We start from the raw sequence: 11,590 nt of genomic DNA on the forward strand, positions 1-11,590 counted from the left end.
AAGTTAGTATAAAATTGTAGATGTGTTAGTAACAGGCACACTTTAAAGTAGTTGTCTGCATTCAACAAGCATAATGTTAACTGTTCCTAAACGCTTTTTAATGAATAGCACTAATTTGTTGAATATGCAAGGCCCAAAGATTAGTGTTAGTAAGATTATAATGAGTGGGCCTATGAGGGTAGGTATTAGAGTGGTGAGCCATGGGGACTGGTTGAACCACGATTCAAACCAGCTCTGTTGAGCTTCTCTGTCTATCTTTCCGAGGCTCAATCGGTTTCTCAGTTCGGCCATGGAGTCTCTAACGACTCCTGTGTGGTCGGCATAGAAGCAGCATTCCTCTTTCAAGGCGGCACACAGGCCTCCTTGCTGCATAAACAAAAGGTCCAATCCTCGTCGGTTTTGAAGGACAACTTCAGAGAGTGAGGAAAGGGATTTCTCAAGGGACAAGATGGATTTCTCGATCCTTTGCAAGTCTTCATCGACAGTCATCTGCAGTTGAGTTATCCTTGATGCTGGGTTGCCAGGGCCGAGATGCCAATGGCAGTGCTGGCATCTCCTAACTCAAGGAGCATCGTGATGGTGATGCCTGTTATCACTTCTCGCTTGTGAAGCCGACCAGGTTCCTTAAGCAAGTGGAACACCTCGACGTCCTGGTGGTACTGGACTCTGGGAACAATAAGAACTTGGACACAAAAGTCGGTAGAATGATTGAATTTGTCAAGGAGTACACATGGGGTTACCCCAGTTCAGTGACAGACCCACATTCCTGATGCAGTTGGGATCACCCACTGGAACTTTCCCCCTTTAAGTTTGACGAATTCCCGACAGACGTTCCCTCTCTGCTTTGACAAGGTTGCATTGCCGAAGCATCTGCCTTGGCCAGTGACTTGGCTTAGGGCGATGCCTCTCCGGGGGGTGTCCTATCTGCATTGGCGTGGACTGTCTGACTTTGAAAAGATAAATGGGAGATCAAGAGCGACACCTTCGTAAAAAGGGGGTTGTGCATCATAGCATAACCAGCATGATTCTGTGAGGTTTGGGTTGGACTGGTTTAACGATAAAAAGGTAGCATTTAACACACTTAAGAAAGGATCAGAGAGGGTAGGTTTGACTAAGAAACTGCATGGGAAGGAGGTAGATTGTGGCACATGTGTTTTGTGGCTGGAGCTATGGTTAGCTGCAACTTCCTTCCTGGGTCTGCAAGAACAGGATTGGGTCTGGCTGATTGGGACATTGAAGGTGGGAATCTGATAACTTGTATGTTTGTCCAGATGCGGCGATCGTGATGGACAAATGCTGTCCACACTTTGCCTGTGGTCCAGCTATTGTGGGTTGGCTGCAGGACTGTCATTACATAGCCTGTGCATGTGTGCTGTTTTCTGCCTTGGGGCATGAGTACGTACTTATCCATAGCAAATTTCGGTTCAATACAGCCGTGAGGAAAATACTTAATTTGTAGGAACTTATCAGGCTGTTGTGGCTTCCATCTATCACTTGTCACTATAGTTTCACACTCCCAATACCCACAATATCCATGCCCTGGGTAATTACAGTAACTTTTCCCTGGGTTGGAAGCAGAACACCAGTAGGTTTGGAACATAGCTGGTTTATCAAACTTGGGGAATCCCGTATGAAAGGGAAAAATGTCTTTCAGTGTGAACTTGAAGGTTGGGGTGTCAGCTGTAACAATTTCTTTGATGACCCTCTCACTTGAGAGATGGCACAGAACCCACCTGAACGGCTGGTGAGGGTAATGCTTCGTGTCTGCCTGTCCTCTGCCTACCACACCTTTTCTTCGGGCTCTGCCCCTGCCTCCTCCCCCAGGGGCGGGACCGTTCCCTCCCCCGGTGCTTCCCCCGCCTCCTGCTGGAGGAGGTTCTTGCCTTATAAGGATCTAATTTAAATTGGGCATTGTGATAGGTCTGACGCTCACTCCCGGGGACCGCCCCTCCTCCCGGCGAGCCTGCGCCTGCGCCGTTCAGACCGCCCGTGGTTTCTCCGCCTCCCGGAGTACACAATGCCTGACCGCGTGGTTCGGCGCCATTTTCAAACTTATACGGCAGCGGGTCTTTAGTCTCTGCCGCCTGTATCTCCGAGATAATGGCCGCATTCCGCGCCTCTTCCGCTAATCCTTGCCACAACACCCGCGTGCCTTGCTCCCCCTCCCCGCACGGAGGTGGGTCTTGAGTCGGAGTTTGCGGGGATGGCTCTGGGGTGCCCGCGACCGCGCGCCCGCCCGACTCAAACTCGTCCGTGGTCTGCGCCGCCGCTCCGATTCCCAGCTGCGGCGCCGGCAGGGAACAAGCCCGGGAGGCCTGCCAGGCGAGCTGTTCCTGCCGGGCAGTTCGCAAAGCCTTAACTACCCTCCCCCAGGCCTTAAGTGCTTTTCCCGAGCCAGAGGACATAGTGTCCTCAGACAAAGCGGTGGTGCACGCACCCCATATCTCCGGATGGAGAATATCCACCGGGCTGTCTATAGCCCCAAGCTGAATAAGTCTCGGCACCGCTAGACAAAATTATTTCAGCTTACAATCTAACTTCCACTGTTCGTGGAACTGACTCACGACCTTTGCGAGATGCTCCGTCATCCTCACCGGTCTGGGGACGTCTCCGCCACTGCACTAGGCCAGCCTGTGCAGTCGCCGGGTCCTGTCCAGGAGAACCCCGAAATCCGGGCGATTTTCCCGGGTTTCGACACCACTTGTTGCGTAGCGACCTGGTTCAGGGACCCAGCACGGTGACCTTTAGCCCAAGGCCACTCGGTCCATTAGCTCCAGACACCAACGTGGTGGACAGCAAATGGCGTTTATTCAGGGGTCACAGGGGGTTTTATGGCTTTAGGTAGCTTGTGTCATTTCCTCTAGATTATCTCCGGCCAGTGGGGGGGCTGCCAGGTACAGAGCTAGGGGTTGACCACAAGGGGGAAGGGGTCACTAGCTGCCCGTAACAACCCGAAGTTCTTCCGCACGCATTGTCCCTATCTCTACACCTCCGGACACCATACAGTCAGCTACGGCTCTACCTGCTAAAAATTGCCTTCCTCCTCCAGTAGTAAGCTCACCATCTTATGAAAAACGAATTTACATACAAACAGCCCTAAACAACACTAGACACAGCAAGTGCATGGGCAATCCCACGAGCGTGGAAACACACACCCCCATTTCTCTGAGAGTTCCCAGGGAGTGTGTATGGTACCTCGTTTCTGGCATGGCTAGGCAGTAGTACCGCCATGGAACATTCCCTTGGTTCTCTGCTGTTTCTAGGAATAAAGAGCTCCATAGTTAAAGGCTTCAGTTCTGGGCACGGGGCTCTCCGGCCGCTCTGGGATTGATGATCACCCACAGCAAGGGGAGAGAACAGGAGAAAGAGAGAGAAGGAGATTGGCAATCAGGGCTCGCAGTCGCAGCGCCCAGTCCTGCTCTGCCGGGGCTCGGAGCCGCAGCCGCAGGAAAAAATGGATCCGCGGCGGGCGGTGCTCGCCCCGCTTTGGGCCGGAGCCGGCGGGTTGCAGGCAGAGCTGGAGCGCAGGCCCCGGGAGCTGAGCACAGCCCGGCCCGGGGGTCCTGCAGTGCGCGGCCGAGGAGGGTCCCGGGGGATCCCGGGAGGGGATCCAGGGGAATTCCCAGGAATTTCCCCGAGCCCTCCCCCCGCTTTTCCCTTCGGGCGATTTTGCTTTTGCCTTCCGCAGCCGGCAGCAATGCCGGGATCTGCCCGGTGACCAGTGACGCCTCTGCACACTCGGGCTGCCATTGGCTGGCAGGAAAGAGGGGCGCCAATGGCGGGGCCGGAGCCTGCTAAGAGGGCGGGGCCGAGCAGCGCCATGGCTCCAGCGCTGGGCCTGGGGCGCTCTTGGGGGCTCTGGAGGGGGCGGCCAGAGCTGAGGGGGACTCCCGGCCCCGGGACTCTTTGATCGCCCATTCCGGAGCACGGAGGGGCCCCTACATCCCCATTCCCGGGTGCCTTGATCCCCCCGAACCCCCATTCCCGGCCATACGTTTCACCCTGCACTCCCTTATCCAGCACCAGTAACCCCGACACCCCTTTCCCGGCCATCCCGCCTCTCCTAGCCCGCAGAGTCCCCTATTCCTTGAGCCAGAGACCCCCTGCACCCCTATTCCTGCCTTTCCCATTACCCAGCCCCTCCTTCCCTCAGCACTGAGGACACCCTTGACCCCTATTCCCGGCCATCCCGGCTTTCCCCACCCCGTGCTGCAGGTGGGGACACCGGGGACCCTTGGAGCTCCCTTTGCTGCATACAGGGAACCCCTGCTGCAGGAGGTTTCCGCCTGTGCCTTCCTGTCCCACGGCAGCGTCCGCGGATCCCATGGGCTCACCAAGGACGGCCGGGAATTCCTCTCCTTCCAGCTGCGATCCGGGACTTTCGTGGTGGCCGCCGGCGCTGCCCAGGTCACCAAGAGGTGCTGGGAAACTGAGGAGATTGAGGCTGAGGAATTCACAGATAACCTGGAGCACACCTGCCAGGAATGTCTCCAGAAATATGGCAGGGATGAAAGCAGAAGGGGAAGAATTCCCTCCTGGAGTGCTCTGCCTGGGGTGTTCTGTGCAGTGCGGCAGACAGTGAGAAACACTCCCAGGCTGTCACTCATCACAGTTCTCAGGGTTTTGGGTGAGATGCTTGCAGCAGATCCAGCACTGAGAGGAGTTCAGGGGAGTCCTTTAGCATTTGGGGTCCCCTGGGATTTGCATAGAACCCCCCGGTCCCCCCAGGATCTCCCTGAACACGCTGGCGCTGTCCGAGCGCAGTGAGAAGGTTCATACCCGGCACGGGGTCCCAGCTCTGTCACCGGCATCACCCAGGTACCCCCAAAACCGCCCGGGAACCCTCAACCCCCCCTCTGGGACACCTCAGCCTTCCCTGGTATTCTGAAAACATCTTCGGGACCCTCCAAAACCTGTCCAAGGCTGCAAAACCCCATACGGGCCCCCCAAACTCTCTGAGGACATCAAAAGTACCACAGGACCTCCCAACACTCCCCAAGAATCACCTTGAGACAATTTACACCTGGCACGGGATCCCCATGTCCATCACCAGCAGGTATCCATAAACCACCTTGGGACCCCCAATTCCACCCCAGGAATCATTCATATTCCCCCATCTGCACCTCTGAAAACCACCCTTGGGAACTCCCAAAAAGTCCCCTACAAGCCCCGGAGCAACAAACTCCCTGTAGAAACCTTCCCAAGCGTTTATACCCAGCACAGGGTCCCCATCATCATTGGCATCACCCAGGTACCCCCAAACGTCCCAGGACCCCAACCCCCCCGGGGCTCCTCTGCCGGAATCAAGGGAGTCGTGCTGCACTTTTTACGGGGAGTTACAGTGGGCACCGACTATAGACGGCTCTTAAAGCGGCGATGGTAGAGAAAACCCAAAAAAATCCACCCTGGGGGCAAAACATCCCCTACAGGGGGTTGTAGTGGGGGCTCTCCTACAAATGTCACTTTAAGTCGCCATGATCCCCCCTTAAAAGGCGCCTTTGGGGCTGCGGCCCCACAAACACCCTAAAATGGAGAGGAAAAAGCACCCTTGTAGTGGTGGGATTGCCCCCAAAAAACAACAAAATGAGAAAAACTTCTCTTCTAAGGTGCCTGAAGAGCCTTAAACGCCCTCAAAGAGGGACAGGATCCCCTCCTCTGCTGGGGCTGCTCCGAGCCGGGAACTCTCCCGTTCGCTGCACTCGGGGGAGCCCCGAACGACGACGGGTCCTGGGCTGAGCCCCCCACTCAGCCGGGGGTGCGGAGAGAACTGGGAGGGCTGGGACGGGGCTTGGGGGTCCTGGGGATAACTGGGGGACCCTCAGTGGGTCCCACTTCCCGCTGTCCCCCCTCTCCCACCTCTTTCCCATTTTCCCCTTCAAAGGGTTTGGGGGTGACCCAGCCTTTTCCCTTCATGTCCTGGCCCGACCACGCGGCCAGAGGGTCGGAGGAAGGGGAGGAGGAGCAAGAGGAGAGACAGAGGAGGAGGAAGGATAAGGAGATTGAGAGGAGGCACCACGTGCGTTCCCCGCTCTCTGTATCCGCAGCTCCTTCGCCCCCAGACCATCGCCCCCCGCATCCCGCAGGTGCCCGGGGAGGGGGAGCTCGCCCCAAATATCCTGGGTGGTTTTTTGAAGGGGGGAGGGGTATTTGGAGCTGACACGAAATAGATTTGTGTTATAAATGCATGACATGTTGTTGGCTCTTTGCAAGTATTTGGACAAATGCTATATGTATAATGTTAAAATAGCATTTCTTTTTGGATATAGTCTTGGTTAATAGTAAAAGTCAGACATAAGTTTTTTAGAGATAGTGTGCTTATACTACCCGCTTAGTCAAAGATAACAGCCCATGAACATGTGATGGGGACCCTGCAGCTGATAAGACAATTATCAACACTCACCGGCTGGGACCACCACCCAAATTAAAAGGGATAAGGAGAAGAATAAAACCACAAACCAAGAAACACACATGCTCTAAAAAGGCGGACCCAAGGAGTGGCCATGCTGAACAGTTCCCAGAAACAGCTGACTATGCATGAAGGTTATGAATATGTAACAAAGGGATGGATTGTAAAACGTATTTAAAGGGGTGTTCCCGAAGCAGCGGTGTGCTCTCAGCAGCATGCCAAGCACCCGGCCGTTTGAACCCTTTGCTTTATGTATGTCTCCTATTGTCTTTTTATTAAATCTTTTAATTCTCCCAAAGCAGTGAACCTTGTTTTTCACAGTTGGGATCTCTTCTGGGATCAACACCTCATCTCCAAGACCCCAGGGGTCCCAGAGCGAGGGGCGCGCCACACCCGATTTCGGCGGCGTCGCTCCGCTTCTCCTGGTGTGGATTGGGGTTTGCAGGTCGAAGTACCCAAAGGACAAAAAGGAGGCAGATAAAGCAAAAGGAGAAGGGCTCTCTAAGACCGCGGCATTGGCCTCAAAATTCTTTTGCATGAAGAGCCTGACAATAAAAAGTATTCTAAGTATTGTTGGGGAGGCAGAGACGGGGGGGGGGGGGGGTGAGTGGTGTGTGTGTGAGACGCGGGCTGGTCACCCCAGACCTGCGAAGCGAGTGCGGAGTTTCTGAGAGCTGCAGGTCTGAAGTACCTGGAGACACTCAAACAGTGAGGAAACGAAGGGAGAGAAAAAGAGTGAAAGAATTCCCCATTGTGGGAGGGGCTGAGGACCCCTTGGAGGGAGTCGAGGGTTTCCTGGTACAATCCACTGGGAAACAGGAACAAACAAAGAAACAAAAAAGAGCTGCTGGATTGATGAAGAAAAATCCAAGAAACCTGGGCTTTCATTGGTGCTATGTCAAGGACCTAAGACATCTGGGCTTTGGAGATTTTATACCCCTAAGTAAATATTAAGAACTACCTTTAAAAGTAAGAGGTACCTTATTTTTTGTGTTTGTGTCTTGTGAGTGAGTGTGAATGAATGGAAGTGTATATGGTACTGATTATTAATCTTAATTTTATAAAGTAAGGTGAAATACACTGTTGTGGGGAAGAGAGGATAATATTGCAGTGTTGGGGAAGTAGGAAATAGGCCTGGGGCAAATAGATAAAATCTTGAGAGATGGGACCAAAAAATAATAAAAAAGGCTCAGGAGAAACAGGGGATAAAAAGGTGCCAGTAGAGATACCTGAAGACAGACCCTTGGAAATTATGCTAGATAACTGGGAGGGTGATCCTTCTACAAGAGAAAAGGAAAAACTAAAGATGATTCAGTTTTGTATGATAGAATGGGCGAAAACGGAAATAAGATCTGACCATGTTTTCTGGCCAAGATATGAGTCTTTTGAGGCTTGGATTTGCCAGGCTTTAAACACATTTGCAAATTCAAAAGAACCGGTTAATCTGGAAGAAGGAGAATATGCTGCATGCTGGATAAGAGAAAAAGAGCCACTGGGAGTACAAGTTTATAAAATATCAGAAACTCGAAAGATAAAAACTGGGACCCCCTAGAAATGTTGCCTCCCCGTTCCCCCAGCCCCGCCCCGGCCGCCCTGGATTCCCCCAGCACCGGCAGCCCCGTTCCCGCCGCCTTTATGGGACAATCCCCAGGGCAGCGCTCCCGGCCCTGCCGGCAGCACAGGCAGCGCCGCTCCCGCCGCTGCTCCCGCCGCTGCTCCCGCCCCAGCGCCGCGCCAGCAGCGCCAGCGGCTCCGCTCCCGCCCGCCTGTCCCGCAGCTGCCCCGCCTGTCCTTTTCCCGGCCGGCCCCGGCCCAGCCGTGCTGGACTCCGCCGCTCCGGCTGCCACAGCCCGTGCGCTGCCCGGGCCCCGCTCCGGTACCGCCGCAAGGATCTGCCTGGTCAGCGGCTCTGGGGGCAGCCCCTGCCCACACCCCGTCCCCGTCCTCGGGGGACTCAGGCAGGGAACGCCAACCTCTGTTCCCTTATCAACAATGGACCTGGCTGTCCAAAGCGCCTCTTCCCTTAAAGGAGAAGCGCCATATCAAAACACAAGGAGTTTTGTTAAACGGCAAATTTCCTCTGATGCTTCCCCAAAACTAAAAAAGGGCATTGGAACTTTTAAAATAGGTCCCCGGGGGACGTATTAAAGTTTATGATTGACACAGGGGCAGAAAGAAGCTGCCTATTAAAAGCCCCAAAAGGCTGCAATATAAATAAAGCACAGGACAAGTAACAGGGGCAAAAGGAGAAGAGTTCACAGTGCCTATCATTAAAGATATAATAATTGAGGGAGAACAACAATTTGGCTGGGAGATGTCTTATTGGTTCCTGGGGCAGGTAGCTACTTATAAAGGAGAGATTTACAGGTAAAGATGGGAATGGAGGTGATACCAGAAGAAGGGAGAATGACAGAAAGAATTTTAAACGAGGAGGATGATGAAGAAATAAATAAAAATGTGTGGGCCTGGAAAAGGAAATAGGGGAGGGCTCATGCAATGCCCTTGGCCCAGTCAGGACAGGACCAGAGGTGAGGAATGTGCTTTACTCTGCAGCCAAGAACAACGGCTTGTCCTGGAGTCTTTAGCAGAAGGTGCCTGGGGAGACTCGAGGCTGAGATCTAGAATTCTAGAGCCAAAGTTACAGAAAGTCTGAAGTAAACTACACTCACCAAAAAAAAACCCCAAAACTCAACAAAATGTTATCCGCCTACAATAAGAAAATTCAAGCCACCTCAAAAGAAATTATCACAAAAGCACAACTCCTCCTGGCACCCTGAATCCCGGTGCTGGTGTGCATGTTTAAAGAAAAGGCTCCTCTACCCACCACGCCACCCACACCACATGGAGCCCATGGATTGCTCTCATCACACAGCATGGCCGGATTAGAAACACAAATCACCCTGAAATTTTAAAAACAGTTGAAACCGGCCACAAGATAAAAACTTTAGTCTCACTAACAAAAAGGAGCAGAAACAAGTAACCCAGGCTAAAAAGCTCCACCATACAACCAACCACCAGCACAAGAAACACTCTGTGCTCTTGTCACTGACAGTTTCTGTCTCATGCTTGAGATGAACCAGAAGTGGAAAGTGACCGCAGGGAGCCCCACACGACGAGTCACACAAGCTACTGAAGGAGAAGGTGAATCAAGTGCACTTGCTGAACTCAAAGCCATTCAGCTGGCCCTGGACACTGCTGAAAGAGAGAACTGGCCAAAGCTCTACCTTTATACTGAATCAGAAATAGTAACCAATGCTCTGTGGAGTTAGCTAGAAAGGTAAAAAAAGGCCAGCTAGCAACATAAAGGAAAACCAATTGAGGCTGCTGATGAGTGGAAAAATATTGCCAGTCAGAGGAACTATCTGTAAAAGTCCATCATGTGGACAGCTACGTCCCCAAAAGTCAGTCTAATAAAGAACACTAAAACAAGGAGCAAGTATACGAAGATGCAAAAATACAGATCTCACCAATAAATTTAAATTAGCAACATAAGGGAGAGTCATTCCTAGCTCAATAGGCCCATAATGCCTCAAGCCATCAAGGCAAAAATGCCACCTATAAGTAGGCACAAAACTGAAAAGCAGGTTTAACTATAAATTGCATTTCTCAAGTTATCCATAACTGTACGATATGTGCTAAAATCAAGCAAGACAAGCCCAAAAAGCCTTTCTAATATGGGAGGCAGTATTCCAAATATAAGTATAAAGAAGCCCAGCAAATGAACTACATCACACTGCCTCAAACCCCCCAAGGCAAGTGCTATGTGATCACAATTGTAGAAGCCACCACTAGATCATTAGAAACCCACCCTGTACCTCACACTACTACTCAAAACACCGTCTGAAGCCCAAAAAAGCAAGTCCTATAAAGACACAGCACCCCTGAGAGAATCGTCAGACAACAAGACCCATTTCAAGAACAGCCTTAGAAACACCTCAGCCAAAAACCAGGATATTGAATAAATAGATCATTTCCCTTATCACACACCAGCTGCCAGCAAAGTTGAACTGTACAACAGGCTACTTAAAATCACCCTAAAGGCATTTGGCAGGGAAACATCAAAAAATTGAGAAATGAACTTAACAAAAGCCACCTAAACAGTCAACACCTGAGAGTCCATCACTCAAGCAAGTCCTGCCCAGTCTGAAGCCTTGCACACAGTGGATGGGGATAAAGTCCCTGTAGTACACATAAATGTATTTTAAGACTGTTTAGATTAGGCCCACCTCAAGCAAAGGCAAACCAATCCGTACAATTGTTTTTACTCAAAAGCCTAGTTACACTTAGTAGGTAATGCAGAAAGATAAAGATTGAGTACCACAGAAAAACCTAATCTTAAGTCAGAACTGTGTGTAAAGTTTCACTGTGGATAAAAATATATAGCAGAGTTGAAAGAAGGTATTAATTAAGGTAGGATGCAGATGGTAATAGAATAAGGAGTAGATCATGTCTTACGTTGCAATGCAAGATGCAAGCAGAAGTATACATTCTATCACCATCTGCTGAAACCAGGTGGAACAGGGCTCCTTATCTCTGCCATGACCCATCCCTCACAACTCCTCCCCACAAGGAGTTATACCTTGTGGGAGATGCCCCACACAAGGAGAAAAGCCAAGTATTTCCTACCTAAAGAAAATCTGAAATTTGAAACATCAGACCAACCTTTCCCACTAAATTCCCAGAAGACCAGGCCTAACTTCATCACCACTAGATGTTAAAAAAATAACTACACCCTTCTCCAAAATCATTGCTTCAACAAAACCACATCTGTCACTCCAAGAAAACTACAGGTAGCATTATTCAGACTGTAACCAACACCCTGAGCAACAGGGTTACAGGTTGCATTCTGACCCTGCCAGTTTTGGTCTTTATATTACTATACTTTTATTTTAATTTTCCCAGTGAAAAACTGCTATTCTAAATCCCATATCTTTGCCAGGGAACTCCTTAATTTCCAAGTCATATTAATTTAGAGGGAAGGAGTTTACATTTTCCATTTCAAGAGAAGCTCCAGAGCTCCTCAGCAGATACCTGTATGTCAAACCAAGACAGTGCCCTACTGCAGCTCCATCCCCATGGCAGGATCCGCGCTGGATGATCCCCAGGGACCCCCGGTGGGCAGAGCCCCCCTGAGCCCTGGTGCTGCTGATCCGTGTTGGGAAGACACCTGGCTGGGGGCTGCAC

At 51.4% G+C, this 11,590-nt stretch overlaps 1 protein-coding gene across 1 annotated transcript in view; it reads left to right on the plus strand.

The window, feature by feature from the left end:
• Window positions 1–2,129, plus strand: part of LOC306815692 (Fc receptor-like protein 2) — a gene marked incomplete at its 3' end in the record, with an annotated part of 57,466 nt that extends 55,337 nt beyond the window's left edge. Inside the window, exon 5 of the mRNA XM_079332254.1 lies at window positions 1,921–2,129. Coding sequence (XP_079188380.1) covers window positions 1,921–2,129 — 209 coding nt within the window. The remainder of the gene's footprint in view (window positions 1–1,920) is intronic.
• Between the last annotated feature and the right edge of the window lie 9,461 nt (window positions 2,130–11,590).

This window comes from Erithacus rubecula (assembly GCF_903797595.1).
Source record: "Erithacus rubecula genome assembly, contig: scaffold_188_arrow_ctg1, whole genome shotgun sequence".
NCBI lineage: Eukaryota > Metazoa > Chordata > Aves > Passeriformes > Muscicapidae > Erithacus > Erithacus rubecula.